The sequence below is a fragment of the Salmo trutta genome, chromosome 26 (assembly GCF_901001165.1).
Source record: "Salmo trutta chromosome 26, fSalTru1.1, whole genome shotgun sequence".
NCBI classification, from domain to species: domain Eukaryota; kingdom Metazoa; phylum Chordata; class Actinopteri; order Salmoniformes; family Salmonidae; genus Salmo; species Salmo trutta.
Genome location: NC_042982.1, coordinates 6,472,807 through 6,491,117, shown reverse-complemented (window position 1 = coordinate 6,491,117; position 18,311 = coordinate 6,472,807). Strand labels below are relative to the sequence as shown.

At 41.7% G+C, this 18,311-nt stretch overlaps 1 protein-coding gene and 1 pseudogene across 3 annotated transcripts; both read left to right on the top strand.

Annotated features, from left to right (window-relative positions):
* The first annotated feature begins 3,155 nt into the window (after positions 1 to 3,155).
* On the top strand, positions 3,156 to 7,898 carry LOC115162982 (galaxin-2-like). Of its 3 annotated transcripts, none has more exons than XM_029714533.1 (5): positions 3,156 to 3,392; positions 3,548 to 3,777; positions 5,926 to 6,254; positions 6,623 to 6,679; positions 7,177 to 7,898. In XM_029714533.1, exons 1-5 carry the CDS (start codon positions 3,264 to 3,266, stop codon positions 7,284 to 7,286), a joined length of 855 nt encoding a protein of 284 aa, XP_029570393.1. In that variant the 5' UTR covers positions 3,156 to 3,263; the 3' UTR covers positions 7,287 to 7,898. The 3 variants fall into 3 exon arrangements, with proteins under 3 accessions (XP_029570393.1, XP_029570395.1, XP_029570394.1); XM_029714535.1 differs by having other exon boundaries at positions 3,157 to 3,392; positions 7,278 to 7,898; XM_029714534.1 differs by lacking the exon at positions 7,177 to 7,898 and having other exon boundaries at positions 3,158 to 3,392; positions 6,623 to 6,873.
* A 6,541-nt stretch (positions 7,899 to 14,439) lies between these two features.
* On the top strand, positions 14,440 to 15,748 carry LOC115162981 (gem-associated protein 7-like; annotated as a pseudogene).
* The last annotated feature ends 2,563 nt before the right edge of the window (positions 15,749 to 18,311 follow it).

Genomic DNA, 18,311 nt, shown 5'->3' with positions numbered 1-18,311 from the left:
TGGTTACAAAGTGGCTCAGTGACTCGTGTTTGCATCTCAATGTGAAAAGAACTGTTTGCATGTTCTTCACAAAGAGGGCAACAGATGCTACTGAGCCAGATGTCTATCTGTCAGGGGAGAAGCTCCAGGTGGTATCTGATTTTAAGTACCTTGGCATCATACTTGATTCCAACCTCTCTTTTAAAAAGCATGTGAAAAAGGTAATGCAAATAACCAAATTCAACCTAGCTAATTTCTGATTTATACGAAATTATTTGACCACAGAGGTAGCAAGACTGTACTTCAAATCGATGATACTCCCCCACTTAACATACTGCTTGACTAGTTGGGCCCAAGCTTGCTATACAACATTAAAACCTATTCAGTCTGTCTACAAACAGTTCTCTCAAAGTGCTCGATAGGAAGCCCAATAGCCATCATCACTGTTACATCCTCAGAAAGCATGAGCTCCTGAGTTGGGAAAATCTTGTGCAATACACCGACGCATGTCTTGTATTCAAGATCCTAAATGGCCTAGCTCCCCCTCCACTCAGTATTTTTGTTAAACAGAAAACCCAAACATATGGCAGCAGATCCACAAGGTCTGCCATGAGAGGTGACTGTATAGTTCCCTTAAGGAAAAGCACCTTTAGTAAATCCGCTTTCTCTGTGAGAGCGTCCCATGTCTGGAATACACTGCCATCAGACACACATAACTGCACCACATATCACACTTTCACAAAATGCATGAAGACATGGCTAAAGGTCAATCAGATTTGTGAACATAATCACTAGCTGTGTATTGCCACTTTCCATGTTGTCTGTTGTCTGTAGCTTGTGAGGTGTGGAAACACTTTGTTGTTTTTATGGATTTTGTCTTGTTGCTTTTTGTTTTATGTTGCTCTGTCTGTATGCTACATCTTGCTTGTCCTATGTTGCTCTGTCTGTATGCTATGTCTTGCTTGTCCTATGTTACTCTGCGTGTGCTCACTGTTCTATGATTGTCTATATTGTAATTGTTTTTAATAACCTGCCCAGGGACTGCGGTTGAATATTAGCCGGCAGGCTAAAACCGGCACTATTACTGAAACGTTGATTAATGTGCACTGTCCCTGTAAAAATAAAATAAACTCAAACTCAAACTGAAGTAGCTGTGCAGCACGTTTTTAAGGAAGAGGAGGATGGTTGCAGATGTTTGCATTCATGCAAGAAGGTAAGCTATTAACTAAACTGTTAACCAATATTTTTGCTAAAATTGTATTTGGTGTATTGACAAGCAATGCATGTTCCCGTTGTCTTTATTTTTAATTCATTAATGTCAGTCATGTATGTCTTTCGGTGGAATCCAACATGCATTGAAGATGTCCGAAAGCCGCATTGTGTCAGATATACTGCGTCATGACAGATTGAAATTGGTCGGTTTATCCAAACAATTCATTAATGTGCAATTGTTCCTTTGCATGTTTCTACCTTCTAACTACGAAAACAGGTTGCCACCCTCTCCAGAGTGTTAAATCTCAATGATACAGAACAGGACCAGTTTGCTGACTTCTTGGGTCACGACATTCGGATTCATCGAAAGTTCTACCGTCTTCCAGAGGGAACGCTTCAGCTGGCAAAAATAAGTCAAATACTGATGGCGTGTGAACAGGGCAGATTGGCAGAGTTCAAGGGGAAAACTCTGGATCAAATAATCCTCAGTCCCAGTGGTAAATGTACCTTTGACAATAAAAACAAAGGTTTTGTTTGGCGCAGATTTAGCTTGCCTCAATTTAGCATTCTTCTTTTGGCTATCTTTTAGAAATAAGCATGGCTGAAAACAATGAGGCTGCAGACTCTTATTCATCAGAGAATGACTCTGATAGAGAGGAGTCGTCTGAAAAATCCTATGAAGAAAATCTGACTGGTATGCCTATACCTTACATAGATATGGATGTGTTCTTAATTACAATGTCCTTTTCGAAAAATACATGTTTTCCACTGATATTAACCAGGAGAGATGTCAGTGATTCAGGCCAAACAGCCAATGACCAAGGGAAAGCTGGGACAAGCAGTATCACACCCAGTCTGAGAAAGTGGGAAAATACTTTCCACAGTACGTACTTTCCCACTATCTCAGACTGGGTGTGCATCTTTGTGCTATTTATACACACACAGACAGAGAAGCCCGATGGAGACATTGGAAATGCATTCCATGAGACTCCAGAAAGCGTTATTAAATATAAAATCTTAAATGAGACACGTGTGTGAGTTCTTGTGGAAGATTAGGTGCTCTACCACGAAAGAAAGATACTGCTCCCCGAGTGCCAATGACGTGGAGGCACCTCTCTCTGATTCAGAGTGGTTGGGTTAAAGGAGGAAGACACATTTCGGTTGAATGCATTCAGTTGTGCAACTGACTAGGTGTCCCCCTTTCCCACATACCAGACATGGGAGGAAACAGCATTAAACAGCTGTTTAATGTCATCAGTCGAATTGTCCAATCTCTCTACCCAAATTTTGGGGGTTTTCCTGTAACATTTCTCTACAAGGCCATAATGCATCAAATATGTAGGTGAAAGAGCAGTCCATATTTGTAACAGATGACCAGTTTTGTTCAGCAGTCATCGCACTGTATTGTATGGATGCTGATTTTACAGTATGTACAGTAAATGCTGCCAGGTCAGACAGATTATTTACCAGTCTTGATCTGATCATCACCACCATCCCCATCGCTGTCCTTCCTCCTTCCCATCTCTCTAACCAGATCTCTACAATGGTGCTAGCTGTGGCTCTCAGGGAAACAATCCAGACAGTAAAATCTTCTGTGCCGGGAAGCTGTCCAACAGGGTGCTCGGAAAAAACCTGGTAAGTCCAGAGCTTAGGCCTACAACTAAAGCTTAGTTCACTGAACCTCCTCCGCTACATAAAAATCAGTTCTCCTCATCTCAGTCAATTTAAAGCAAAACAGATAATTCCTCCATACGCTTGTTGAGTAGTTGTTTGTCAAGGCATAAAGACAATGCTCTACAGCACAGGGATGTGTCTGTGTATTTGCATTATTTAAATGGTCAAAATAACTAAAAAGTGGCATTTTAAGGCAAGGTTGACACTATACATTATCCACAGACCCATTTCAGTCCACTCAGAATGTTTAGACAGGGGCCCAGTGGGAAGAGGGTGTCCTATACTCAAGGCCAATATTCTAGAGTGCTGCTTCATCTAAAAGTCTGTCAGGGAGACAATCTGCCCCGTGATTTACCAGTAACAATGACTATTTCTGGTGGTTGCTTTACAAAAGCTATATGCGGTACTATGTCAGTTTTGGCAGCACATTTAGTTCTGTAAGCCCCACCCTGCAACCAGTTAAGAGTAGAGTAGCTCCTCTTTCGCTTGGCGCTCTGTTGGTAGAAGACGTGTGCACAGGTCCGCTGGTAAGACAGTTAGACTCTCTTTTATAGCAAGTTGACTTTCTTTTCTGATTGTGTTAAAATTTTGGGTATGTGCATGCTACGGTGTGTCTGCATGTCTGTTATTCATGTTGTGTGTGTGTGTTGTTACCCTGCTGACTAGTGTGTCTCTCTCCCAGTGCTGCGGTACAACTCCGTATGGTGTAGAGGACCAAGGGGTGCTGTGCTGTAACCAGACCTTGCACCGTGTGGTGGAGGATGGGTACCAGTGCTCCCCAGGTGGCCACTTGTATCTGCCATCCCGTGACATGGTGTGTGGCTCACGCGTTCATCTCAACGATCCAGGCAAACACTGCTGTGGAGAGGACACATACGACCCTCAGTATGAAATCTGCTGCAACGGACACAAGTGAGTTGCTCTATAGAGTGGAAACTATAGGTAGTTGAACCTAGCCAGGACTCTTCTTTGCTCATACAAGAGTAATAAAGGCCTAGTGCACCATTTATTTCAATTTAATTTAAAAAAATATATATTTTGTGATTTTTTTCAAGCAGTGCTACAGCACCCTCAGCATCCCTACTTCCCGCGGCTATGGGAGGAAGCTGGTTGATGGTTGTTTGGGATTTTAGGGACATTACTAATGTATTTTTCATGTAAACTGTGTTTATTATTGACTGATGTCTGTTAATTGGAAATATGGAAAAATGTATCATGACCTGACAGACTGGAAATATATATATATTTATTTTGTATGTATTTTACCCCTCTTTCCACTTCCCCCCACAATTTCGATCTTGTCTCATTGGGTTTCACACGCTGATCTAAATTCTATAGAGAAAAAGTGGAAATGTGGGCGAACACATAATTAACAATCAATGCTCTAATGTGAAAAGGCTATGACCCTGTCATTCAAACTGTGGGTCGCAACCCGTAGTGCTTTCCCAGGAACTTGCATGGCAGTCTGAATTTACACTGATACCATTACTGAATACTTTGGTCATGAAATAAGCGGGAGGTCTGTGCAGTGCAGTTGTGAGTGACGCACTTGAATCTACTTTCATTTGAATCAAAATAAATTCAACCACACCTTTGTTTCATCACAAAACTGGAGAGCAAGCTCTGTCTGGTGATGTCCACAAAGCATATTACATGGTCAAGCAAGAATGTTGCCGACTACTAAACTAATGATTTAGAAGCAGAGAGTTACCACAAGTTGCAAAAAAAACAGGAGCTGCCTTCACTATTTCAGCACCATTTCGACTTCAACATTATCAAATCACCTCTGCTTAGTCGAATACAGTGACTACCTCTGCTTAGTTTAATACAGTGACAACTAAAAGATACCAATAACTATTTAGTCCAATCAACATAAACTAAATATGATGTGGCTGTCCATGGTTCTGATTTGTGTGTGCGTGTGCGTGCTTACGTTTGTTCAAGTATAAAACAAATTTACTCACCCTACTTGTAGAGAAAAGCCAATGCCATCCTCCTTTCTTTCCTGTTAACAAAACGGTCTATGACTCTGTCATATTTTTGTTGTCCTAGGCTACCTGGCTAAAATGCTTGCTTGCTAGCCTAACTTCCTTTCATGGGCAACGTTAGCTAGTTAACATTAGCCTTCTACATCTAGCTACATATTGAACTTCCGTCCTCTCAGTCCAGGGGCACAATGTATGAATTTATGGTTGAATCAGAATTGCCGTTATAATCATTGGCCAGTACGTAGAATTAAATAAAACCACAAGTACAAATCCCTATCTCCATCCATGGCTAATTTAGCAAAGGGACAATTTTAGCTAGCTAGCCTCCGAAGGACAACAACACAAAGAGATGCAACAATTGAAGTGTTTCTGTCAACAACATATTTATCTTTATTTGATGTGATAAGAGTGAAGCCAAATCCAAACTGGCTTCCCTTGACACTTTTTTTGGTGCACCAGGAACATTCACAGTTAAGCTCACTCAGTATAGCTCAATGTTGATTGGCTATTATTTTATACTTTATTATCAAGGGAGGCCAAATGCTCAACGGTTTCCCTTTCATCTAATGCTATACGTGGCAACAATGTCATACTCTTTATGACCTGACAGCATCAGATAGATGGCCGACACATACAGAGGGGCTCTGTTTCGCTCGTTCGGATGCTTTCTCTGGTGAGATACATTCAGCCTCTTGCGAATTGAAGGAAAATTATAAAAACAAAAATATACATTATTTTATATTTTTTTCTTGGTACATTGTTTTGGGGGAAGCCTGGCTTCCCATGGCAGCCATGAATACATGATACTGGTCATCTCTCTTCATTGCTCAATCTGTGGATTCAAGTAATCAATTGGCTAAAACTCATTATTTTTTGAGCTAGAACTCTCCAGATACCATTTCCTTGAGAGCTATTCATCGAAATAGACTGGGTAAAATCCAATCAATGATAAATAATCATCAGTACATATGGCTCTGATATCACCCAACATGACAGCACAACAGGAACCAAATTCTGAGAGATGATATGGACTCTTTTGATATAGGGAGATCAAATATTTTTCTCTGCCCAGACACAGCAGGTGGGGGAACAAGTCCTGCTGCGGAGGGAAGGCCTATGACCACAGCTGTGACCAGATGAAGTGCTGTGCAGGGACTCTGTACAACCTGCAGGTTCAGGACAGACTCTCAGAGGAGGCCCAGTGCTGTGGGAGTGTCCTGATGGAGGCTGGCTCCACGCAGACCTGCTGCTCTGCCCCAGGGCTGAACCTGGTCTACCCTACCCAGCCAGGGTTCACCTGCTGTGGGCACCGCTACCCCAACTCCTCCCTGTGGTCATGCTGCGCGGGGGTCCTGTACTCAAGGCCTGAACCACACACCACCAGCAAGAACATGATTCCAGGTCAGTGGGAACTGGATACAATCCGAACTTGATTCCTATTTTTCATCCATACATGATTTATGTCACAGTTTCTCTCTGAAAGGTCTCCGAAAGACCTACATACAGGGCAGACAAGTGATATGAAGATTCTATTTGTTATTCATGTGGTCCTTTGTAGCTCAGATGGTAGAGCATGGCGCTTGTAACGCTGGGGTAGTGGGTTTGATTCCTGGGACCACCCATTAGTAAAAATTCACGCATGACTGTAAGTCGCTTTGGATAAAAGCGTCTGCTAAGTGGCATACAAGAATAAGATAAAGGGGGTGTCTTTTCATGGGTCCCTGCCTGGATTCTGTCTCTGTCTTAGCCCATTTGTTCATTATCCTCAGGACCCAGGCTTCTACCACTGGGGGATTTGAAGACTGAAGTCCTGTGTCACACCAGAGGTAAGGCTTCCAGTTTGAAGCACAGGATCTTTGACCTTTAGCAAGAGCATTGGGAAGCCCTTGAATCTACTTTTGTGGGTAGCACTTGAATGATTTTCCCTGCCTTCCCTGTGGCTCAGTTGGTAGAGCATGGTGTTTGCAATGCCAGCATGGTGTGTGCAACACCAGGGTTGTGGGTTTGATTCCCATGGGGGGGCCAGTACAAAAAAAAAAAAAAATTATTAAAAAATGTATGAAATGTATGCATTCACTACTGTAAGTCGCTCTGGATAAGAGCGTCTGCTAAATGACTAAAATGTAAAATAAATGTAGATTTTGAAAAGCACTTGAATCCCTTTGGGAAGCACTTAGACTAATTGATTTACAGTAGCTTCACAAAACTGATCTAAAGTGTGTGTGTGTGTGTGTGTGTGTGTGTGTGTGTGTGTGTGTGTGTGTGTGTGTGTGTGTGTGTGTGTGTGTGTGTGTGTGTGTGTGTGTGTGTATATATATATGAGCGGTCCATCGTGATGGTGAACGCCATGTACATGCTGGCCTCACGTGGCCATGTCAACCCCCTGCCTTCCCCTCACTACGTCACATTACCCGACCACTGCAGCTCCCCTGAACTGGTGCCGGGCAACACTTACATCTTGATGAAAATACCTTTCTCAGACACCATAAGATTCATCTCTGATCATTCCATCCTCTCCAGGTGCTCAAAATGATAACAATGTTTTGAGGCAATACAGTGTTTGTTCACAATTACATTGCTTACAATGGCTTTAAAAAGAAAACGTCTATTTTGGGTTCTGATGGGGTAGGACAGTTTAACTAAGCTCATGAGGCATACATTATATTCTTCAAGAGTCAATTTGTATATCATTCATTTAAAACTCCAAAAAATGTATGTGGCTATCACAGATGACCCATTTAAGATATCAGTATATCTTTTAGCAATTTTTATTTGCTTACAAGAAAAACTAGCAGCTTTATGATCTCTCATGAGTCATATTTTATTATGTTTGTCTGGGTAGTGATTTTCTGTTATATTATCGCAAACGTTCCTTTAATGTTAATGCAATTATATTGTCTTATTAATGGCTATTCCATACTGAAGCTATTTACTCACTGAAACTCTTTGTTCAATGTGACACTAACATCATTGGCATGAATCTGTCTGTTTAGTGATTGTACCACATTGTAAAACGGCAGGAAATAAAGCCTATTTTCTAACCAAGCAATTGTGTGTAGGTGTGTGACTTCACCATGACCTCGTGACTTTTTCCACATTGTGTTACGTTACAGCCTTATTCTAAAATGCATTAAATAGTTTTTCCCCCCTAATCAATCTACACACAATACTCCATAATAAGAAAGCAAAAACGTTTTTTTTTTTTTATTAAATATGACATTTACATAAGTACTCAGACCCTTTACTCAGTACTTTGTTGAAGCACCTTTGGCAGAGATTACAGCCTCGAGACTTGTTGGGTATGACGCTACAAGCTTGGCACACCTGTATTTGGGGAGTTTCTCCCATTCTTCTCTGCAGATCCTCTCAAGCTCTGTCAGGTTGGATGGACAGCTATTATCAGTCAACATTAATTCGCTTTTTTATCTGAAATCGGTATGCTTTTTACAAGGCACACTTGTCAGAGAAGACAGAGGAGCATTTATCAACATATCAACCATCATAAGAATTGTTCAAAAGTTTAATAAAGGACTATTCTAATAAATGCAACAGTTAGACACTAAATGAAGATACTCCAAACACAGATATTGACCTGAGATATAGCACATAAATAAAACATTGTACTGCCAAGGACAAATAATGTGAATGTGTCTCGAGTGTTTGGTTAAAAAAAAGCATCCTTCCCTCTTCTCTTCCATAAGGTAATTACTTATCTGTAGGTGATTGAAGAAAGCGTTAGGATATTTTAGTGGAGCCTCAGAAACCACAATGAAATTACTGTATATCAAAATAATGGGTTGACACCGGAAACTGTCCGAATTCTGAAGTGGTCCAAAAATAGTACATGAGTAGTACTATAACTATTAAAGAAATAGAATGGGAATGAAAACAACTTGTGGCATAGACAATTTAGAGGAGAACTTGGCAAGAAATGAGAGGAAAGTGAGCGAGAAATTGCATCTTTCATATGCTTCCTTCCAGGCTCTTGTCGTGGGAGATGGTCCAAGTCCTTGGACACATTCCCAGTTAATCACACCATTCTAAAGTGGACCACACAGCCTCTTCCTGTATGACGCACGAAGCTCTGACCGAAAGTGTCTCAAAGTAAGCCTCAGGCTTCCTCATGCGATGGTGCCACCGGAGTAGAACACACAACATCAGGGTAAGGGGCAACAGCAACCAACACGAGGGTGGAGGAGAGGAAAGAGACATGGATGGTGGGAAAGAGGGGTGGAGGCCCTCTGTGTATTCCGTCACTCTTATACTTTTTGCTGCTACCCTGGTGTTGGCGTGTGGTGCTTCCACTCCCTACTCAGCCATGGAGGGCTGGAGCTACATCGAGTCCCTGTACTTCTGCTTTGTGGCCTTCAGGGACCTGGTGAGCAGCCAGGAAGAATCCTACCGAGGAGCCCCCAGGGAAGACCAATAATAGCATATAGCAAACAATTTATACAAAGGAAAGTTATACTCATTCATATTCGATTAGTTCTGCAATGGATAAACACAATTTGGTGCAAATCAGTTTTACAACCAGCCAATTACAAAACCGGGTATTTCTCTTACTGTTTCTCTGGGCCTATAAGGATCTACGTTTCATTGACCACGTTGAAGCTCATCTCATTACACCACCGTGTGTGAATTACAGGGGAGCCAATGTGGGCTCAACTCCCCTGAATAAGACATAAGCAGTGGCAATTTTAGCATGTACATTTTGGTGTGGCAAACTATTATTTTGGGTGGTGGGGATGCATCCCAGCAAAGCCACTATACAACACTAAACAATACATTCATTGCACTATAACGGTGACAAATGGTGCCTACATAAAGCTGTCCCAACAGCAGAGCTTTCTTTTCAGCACCATGGAGTGAATCCTTACCACCACTACACCTGGCTATCAGCGGAGCCTTGTCTGGCAGTGAATCAGTTCATTCAGCCTCATTTACTGCCTTTTTAAAAAACATAGCTGATATGGCTGCCTTTCTTAAACAAATGTGGTTTCTACTGACATTTGAGATGTACAAACTATGGCATAAAGGAAAAATGAGCGGATAAGAAGCAATCCGTAATTTAGATTAAGACTTCAATGAGCGAGCTAGGACGGACGAAGTAAATATAACTATTTGTTCAGCACTTTTGAAATGTACAGCGACAGAATTCAGAAGATCTGCCGTTGTTACATTATTCTCCGTGTACATCAATTCAGAACTGTAGGATAAATAAAGGGTGCACATAAGCAGACAATGAAAGCTCTTACAATATTCAATGATTACATTTCTCTAAAACAGGCTATAAGCTACAAGTGCACCATCAAGTCAGAACAGGAAAAGGGGCCAAATTATTAGGGTGACAGCTTACTACACAACATACAGTACACTTAGTATTACTTTCTTGGCTACAGTATGCATATCTCCCTGGCATATTACATCATTTATGCAGCAGCATACAATACATTTTTGGACTCACCTTGTTGTGCTGTGCTCACTTGAACAGGAAGGTGGCATAGCGGTCCTTCTTGTGGGTTCTAGAACAAGGCCCGAATCCCGACTTGGAATTCCGAGTTGGATGACTGTTCAAAATAATTTCCATTATTTTCCCAGTCGGAGTTAGTTTTATCAAAGTTCCCAGTTGTCTTGAACTCACTGAAGTCTGAGGTTTTCCAGATCCAAGTTTCCAGTTGTTTTGAACGCGGTAGAAGTCATGCTGGATTGACAGCATGGACAATGTATTCAAACTTTTCTGACCCATGGTGTTACCCCCTTTTTCGTAATATCCAATTGGTAGTTACAATCTTGTCTCATCACTGCCACCCCGCTACGGACTTGGCGAAGGTCGAGAGCCAAGCCGCACTGCTTCTTGACACGCTGCTTGTTCAATTTGTGATTTACAACTTGTACAGCTATGTTGTTGTTTAATGTTTATGTCCAATGGCTGATGAGCACCGATAAGTTTTATTTAGTAACGATAATTATTGAAAAGGATTTTCCATTAGATTTCCAACTTGATGCATGATGATGACTGCTTGTCTAGCTTACTAGCTATGATTTTGAAAGGATGATGTTGACATGATCAGTCCAATCAAAGCTGTGGTAGATATAATGTGATTTGACGTTGTTTTATCTGTGGCCAATGACCTTGAGCCTTCTTGGATGAGCACTTCAATGTAACTCTATGGCAGCACCCAAGGGGCTTGAACTTTCCAGCTCACAGTAGATGTTGCGGTGACGTATTGGCCCGATTGAGTGACAGAACACTGAGTCAGTCACGGCGCAACTAACGAACATTACCAACCCCTACGCTCTGTATTTTCTGCCCCACCCCCAACACCACAGAAAGAGCTGATCTAGTCTGAAACACCTGCATTTTGGAGCTGCCTTACTCAAGAAAGCAAGAAAGAGACCATGTTGGTTTTACATTGTTTACAAACTGATATGTGACACGTATTAATGCCAAAATAACACGCAGAACAGGCAAAAAATGTATTTCTACTTAAACATGTGGGGCTCAAAACAGGTAGGGCTCTGCCCTGAATGACGTGTCGCCACTGCATGTCTATATAATTTCCCCTATATTCATTGTAGTGACTAATATTTCTGTATTAGGCCTATCCTATAGTCTGTGTTTTGGTCTGAGTGACTCAAAGAACCTGTCCTGAAGAATTGAGGAGTATTTTTTGAGTAATAATGTATACTTTTTGGGATTTTGCTCAATCTGATAGGCTGGGCCTGGCAGGGCCTGACTCCCCAGTGGGTGGGCCTAGGTCCACCCACACCCACCCATGCCTATGCCCATCGGTTATACCAAGGAGGACACTATCTGATGTGAATGTCTGCAATTTTCAGTTCAACCTATAGTAGGCTAGGCTTGCCTATATCAACACCATTTTGGGATATGATAGCCTAACATTGGTTTAAATAGCAATTTAAACCAATGTTCGGCTAGCATGTCCAAAAATGGTGTTGATATACGCTAGCCCAGCTAATAACACCACCTTGACAATAAAGATGGCTCAATTGTTGATCTTAATGTCTATATAGGCTAGGCCAGTCAGTCAATAGCATGCATTACAGAACTGACAGGAAAGCAAGGTCATATTTAGTGTCTTCTACTGTATAGACTTCAGTGGATTCCTGGAGTAGCTGTGCCCTCTACTGGGCACTTGGTGAACCTAACCAGGCCAGTCAATTTACATTTGTTACACCTGTGACAAGGTAGGCTAAATAATGATTCTAAAAATGCTACAAGACGTTGTAGGCGTAAGATACATGTAGGAAAGCCTAAACGTCCATGCAGCCTCATATGCTGAGATATTATTAGGAATACATGTTTCTCCATATATATCGATGCAGAGAGGAGTCAGTGAGATGGAGAAAGAGACTACTGAATATGAAGAGATTGAGAAAGGCAACAAGGTGAAGGAGGAACAAAAGAATGACAAAAGCTAAAGCGTAGTGTTAGACAGAAAGAAGATGAAGCTCAAGATGGCAAAGCTGAAGGTGCAGAACATACTGAACTTGGACAAGAGAGGAGAGGTGACAGTGGAGAGTACTAAACTTTTAACTGAGAATGAAGGGCAGCGAGAGGTGTCAGACAAACAGAGAGAAAGCGCAGCAACCGACAGACAAACTTTAGTGGACAACATAGCAACGGTGACAGTGGAGAACAAGAGATTGTTAGCTGGGAATGAAAGGGTGGAGAAGGAGAGGGTGAGAGAGGAATGGATGGAACCTCATAAGAAATGGTTTGAAGACAGATTTCGCCAAAGCAGACCAGGATGTGAATCAGACCTTAGTAGCCTGGAAGGAGGACAGGGGGAGATGGGCCAAGGCCAAGGCTGGGGGAAAGATGGTTGAAGGAGAAGGAGGAGATTAATAGAAGGATCACACAGGCAGCAGAGGAGTGGATGATTGAGCTGAAAGAGATGGAGAGAGTGATACACGCTCTGAAAAGAGAAAAGATGAGGATTCTTTGCCTGCATGGACAAGAGAATAAGGGATGGGAGATGGAAAGGGAGAGATGGAAAAGGAAGAGTAGAGAAACTGAGAAAATGCAAATGGGAGAAAGACAGATGGGCAATAGAGAAGAGAGATATGTTGGAGAGGATGAACAAAGCATACAGGTACAGTACTCCATTTAACCAGTCACAGTTCAGGGAGTTCATAAATCACCTCCTAAGGGTTATACTAGTCTATTCATCAGATTCGGTTGACTGCATGCTGGAGAATGACTAATAATAATATCTCAGATCACTGTCTAACATATGAAACAAACAGTTCCCAGAGAGTCAGGGCAAAGAAGGAGAAAAAGGAGAGTCAAGAAAGAGAAAAGTTGGAGAAGAACAAAGTAAAAGAGCTGCTCAGAGCTAGAAAAGCAGAGAGTAAGGAAGAAGTGAGGAAGAATAAGGAGAGGGTGAAAGCCCACCTGGACGAGGTGGCAAGGAACTATAACGAAAAGAAACAGAGGGAGAAGGAAAGAGAAAAGCTGTTGAACAAGGCACATGGCAAAGAAAATCACATGGCGTACATCCCAGACATCAAACTGAAGAATATGTCAGAGCAAATACTGTCAGCTGTCATTGGTCGAAAGTTCATTTCTATCTTCTTTCATTTAGTGGAATACTAGTGGAAAACTAAGATGTGTATTAAATGTGTACGTGGTTACTGAATAATGCAATGTAAGTTAACATTGCTGACATAGTGAATATATTTGAAATAATGTATCTAACTTCTTGAGTGTTGAAAGATGGTTCCCACTACATGGCCAAGCTTGAAAGTCAAAATTGGTTGTATTGTAAAAAATTATGAAGAAAAAAAACATTCAATTTTTTTTTTTTATCTGGAAAACAATGTTAAAAGAAGAAACAACATGCACATTGAAAAATCTTGAATGCAGTTATTGAGCAGTCCAATACAGTATATCTGACCCTATGCTTTGGCATAGGAATGTAGGAATATTTGGTTTGTTTGGCACTGTGTGTGTGTGTGTGTGTGTGTGTGAATGGAGAAAGTAAGCACATCCGCCTCTTCTTACCAGACATCCTGTCGTAGAGGGTCAGAACCTAAGAATCAGGTGAGGGAATTCACAGCCGACCGTTCAAAAACACAAAAAAAGGTATTTGAAGGTGCAATTCTTTACATTCAAATGTACCACCATTTTTATTGTCACCTGAAATTCACATTAATTCAATTTGATTCATGATTTCTCAGTGGAGCAAGCTCATTGATCAATCAATCAAGTAGGAGGAGGAATAAATGTTTTATACAAACACTACAGTAAACAGGATAGCTAAACGCTTCACATTGGCCCAGCAGCCTAACCACAGTCACAGCCTGCCTAACACCTTGGTGTGCAGTGCACATCAACCTTTGAGTGTTCCCTTATTTATTCGCTAGGCGGCATCAGTGTCAAAGATTGTGTCGAGTGGCCTCCTGCGGAACCAAAAAAAAATACATTACATTTTCCGGTCACATTTGTCAGAGGGATAACAAAATGTACGCGTACCAACTCAAACGGCACTCATAAAACGTACTCCTTTGCCAACTTCAAATATAATTTTCTTACTCTGAGTCGGTAAATATTTAAGTACGAGTGACTTCCCTTTGCTAGCTATGAACATGAACTAGCTAACGTTAGCTTGTTTTGCTCTACAGCATTGTACTCATACTGTTATAAGACAGCATGCTGGCTAGTTAGCGAATGTGACAACACAGCCAACTATGGCAGAGCAACCACAGCAGCTAACTTGTGTCGTTCTAATTCTAGTTGCAATTTCATCTAACTTTTTGTGCACATCATGCCAACATCTCTGTCCTACTTTGTGATTGCAGAGAGTGACAAAAAGTCGAAATGAGACCGCACGTATCTGTGCTTCGCCTCCCGAGATGACCTGATCCGAATGGCCGCGGATTCGACCCGAACTCGCCCCGTTTCATCGCGCTGTGTCCAACTACTATTTCAGCTTCGACTGAAACAGGGACTGACTCAGTCCAATTTAGAGAAGAGCAGCGTGCACGGTCGGCTTTGAGAGAAAGAGAACGCTCATAGCCATGACCAACAAGCGGGTGCAATTCCACGTGTACGAGAGAGTCAAGGTTGAGGCAAAGTTTGGAGCTTCGGACATTGACGTCCTCAACTTCCAAGTTTCGGAACTACATACCCCCATTGGGGTGCAGAAGGAAGCTCTGCTCAGGTGCCAGGGTGTAATTTCATACTCCTTTGATCTCTGAACAGTGCTGTTCACCAATTTGTGATGTTCAGTGCTGTTCACTTAATGGTGATGTTTTTGAACAGATGTCCAAGAAATCTGATTTGAACTGTTATTTCTAATATGATTTTGTTTCACATACAGGGTGTTTTGGGGGGAGTCTGATAACTGTTCCATTGCTCCACAGGGTGTTCTGTCTGGCCGAATATGTAGCAAGCTGTTTCCATGTATTATTCTGTTACTTTGAGTATGAGGGAGACTTGACATATGTTATTTTTTTTATGTGGCCAGCCAGGTATTGAGAACACTGATATACAGTCTACGATTTGATGTTTCATAGTTTCCAATTCAATGTACCTCCACTGGAGGGAGATGTCAGCACTGTCTTTGTAACAGGCATGTCAGTGGGCTCTTATACCACCAGGTTATCTGAGACTCAGCAGTTCTCGGCTGTCCAGTCCATTTCATTAGGAAGAGACTAGGAAACATGTCTGCAGGTGGAATTTGGATTTATTTGTCTGGAAACCTGAAAATCTTGGCATTATTCCTTGCGTATAGGACAATGTGGTTCTTGTCTTGTTCCTTTTGATAAGATCTATTGCTGAGATATGTTTACCACTGAAGCGTATTACATTGTCAACAGGCATGCACTTAATCTTTGTTCTACTTTGAATAAACATTTTGTCACTTGCATTGAATTTGACAATGTGTTGATTAAGTAGGCCATATCGATGTTATCGTATTCCTTTCACTGAATGAAATATTCACTTTCAGTGGTCAATTTAATATTTTGATAGGACCCTGACACATTGGCCTACGTTCCAGTATTGTGCCTGTCAGCCCAGATGCTATTGCAACCTCTGGTTTTCTAAGTTAATATGGATGAGGAGAAAGTAGACCTAGCCTAATTTAATTTTTTATCTTTATTTAACTAGGCAAGTCAGTTAAGAACAAATTCTTATTTTCAATGACAGCCTAGGAACAGTGGGTTAACTGCCTTGTTCAGGGGCAGAACGACAGATTTTTACCTTGTCAGCTCAGGGATTCGATCTTGCAACCTTTCGGTTACTAGTCCAACGCTCTAACCACTTGGCTACCTGCCACCCCAATTGATCTCGACTGCCCAGTCTTTAAGACACTTGTTTAACGCACTATAAATTACTGTGTGTTTTAAGGTCTTTGCATATGTTGTGTGTGGATTAATGTAACATCTTAGTTTACACATTTGTCAGTTGAAACTCCTTATGAGTGATCAATAGTGTAGAGTTCGTCATCCTCACAAATCGCCCTTATGAAGAGGCATCCGTAATATTTAATCTTCCTAAAAGGTGTGTTTGTGTGCGTCTCCAATAAATACTTTTATTGGAATGGCATTAGGCGGTCGGAGTGCAGTCTCCCTCTGCTGTTGTGCCTGAATGATACTGACCACTTTGTGGAGACAATCATCAATGAGAGGGTGAGTCATAGGCATCCAGCCCCCCTCGGAAGTATGAGTAAAACCCTGTCACGTCATAGGCCCTATTGATTAAATCAGGAAGCCCTCAAGGACGACCAATGTTAATTTCATATTCCCAGGCAGTGGCAGCAGTGCTCAACTCCCTCCCTGCCCGCACTCTCGTTGATGTGCGTCCCGTCCAAGCTCAGTGAAAAACACAAGTGGTCTGAACGTTAATCTCGTTGCAGTAGTGTATCGGCAACAAAGTGATGTCACAGCTAGTTGCTATGTGTACAGTTCGTTTACTGTCTCCTTTGAGTGAGAGGAGTGTGATTGGTCACTTTATGATAATCCTATTTTTGTGCTGTCGACTGAGTCTGGTGGCCTGCCTCATTTGTTGCATAGTGGGCACACTGTTTCTCAATGTTATCTACTCTTGAGTTTCTCTTTCCTGGATTCTGCTTCTCCCTGATTCCAGTGGAAAAACATCCCTGTGCGCCAGTGTTACAAGAGGAGAGGGGCTGTCACGATGGTGCAAGGAATCTGTCCTGTCTACCACCATCATCCAACAGGAAGCACATTCCGCTCCTTCCTGTTTGTGGCCCTCTCTTACTTCCTGTCAAGTGTCTGTGATAACTTACAAAAATACATGGCCACATCCACTTAATCACACCCTGCCCCTGCCTATAAATTCCTCCATTAAAACTGTTGGGCAGTTACTTCTAGGGAATGTATGTGTTCTCCTTCTATGACTGCCGCATAAGGGGTTCACGGATTCAGTTTTTGGTTTAGGAGAGCTGGGGTTGAGAAATTACAATTATTACTCATTACTGGTTAACATAAGGCATGAGGTCAAGGACTCAAAGCGTATAGACATACAATACCAGTCAAAAGTTTGGACACACCTACTCATTCAAAGATTTTATTTTATTTGTACTATTTTGAAGACATCAAAACTAGGAAATAACACATGGAATCATGTATTAACCAAAAAAGTGTAGGACAAATGAAAATATATTTTATATTCTTCAAATAGCCACCCTTTGCCTTGATGACAGCTTTGCACACTCTTGGCATTCTCTCAACCAGCTTCATGAGGTAGTCACCTGGAATGCATTTCAATTAACAGGTGTGCCTTCTTAAAAGTTAATTTGTGGAATTTCTTTCCTACTTAATGAGTTTGAGCCAATCAGTTGTGTTGTGACAAGGTAAGGGTGATATTCAGAAGATAGCCCTATTTGGTAAAAGACCAAGTCCATATTATGGCAAGAACAGCTCAAATAAGCAAAGAGAAATGACTGTCCATCGTTACTTTATGACATGAAGGTCAGTTAATACGGAACATTTCAAGAACTTTGAAAGTTTCTTGAAGTGCAGTCGCAAAAACCATCAAGCGCTATGATAAAACTGGCTCTCGTGAAGACTGCCACAGGAATGGAGTTTCCTCTGCTGCAGAGGATAAATTCATTAGAGTTATCAGCCTCAGAAATTGCAGCCCAAATAAATGCGTCACAGAGTTCAAGTAACAGACATATCTCAACATCAACTGTTCATAGGAGACTGCATGAATCAGGCCTTCATGGTCGAATTGCTGCAAAGAAATCACTACTAAAGGACACCAATAAGGAGAGACTTGCTTGGGCCAAGAAACAAGAGCAATGGACATTAGACTGGTGGAAATCTGTCCTTTGGTCTGATGGGTCAAAATTTGAGATTTTTGTTCCAACCGTGTGGATGAACGGATTATCTCTGCATGTGTATTTCCCACCGTAAAGCATGGTGGAGGAGGTGTTATGGTGTGGGGGTGCTTTGCTGGTGACA

What these genes read in the sequence shown, in the direction of transcription:
- LOC115162982 (XM_029714533.1), top strand. Translation starts at nt 3,264, where the DNA reads ATGCGGTACTATGTCAGTTTTGGCAGCACATTTAGTTCTGTAAGCCCC. An exon ending in ATCTGCTGCAACGGACACAA is followed by an intron (nt 3,778 to 5,925) that starts GTGAGTTGCTCT and finishes TTCTCTGCCCAG; the next exon opens with ACACAGCAGGTGGGGGAACA. An exon ending in AGTCCTGTGTCACACCAGAG is followed by an intron (nt 6,680 to 7,176) that starts GTAAGGCTTCCA and finishes TATATATATGAG; the next exon opens with CGGTCCATCGTGATGGTGAA.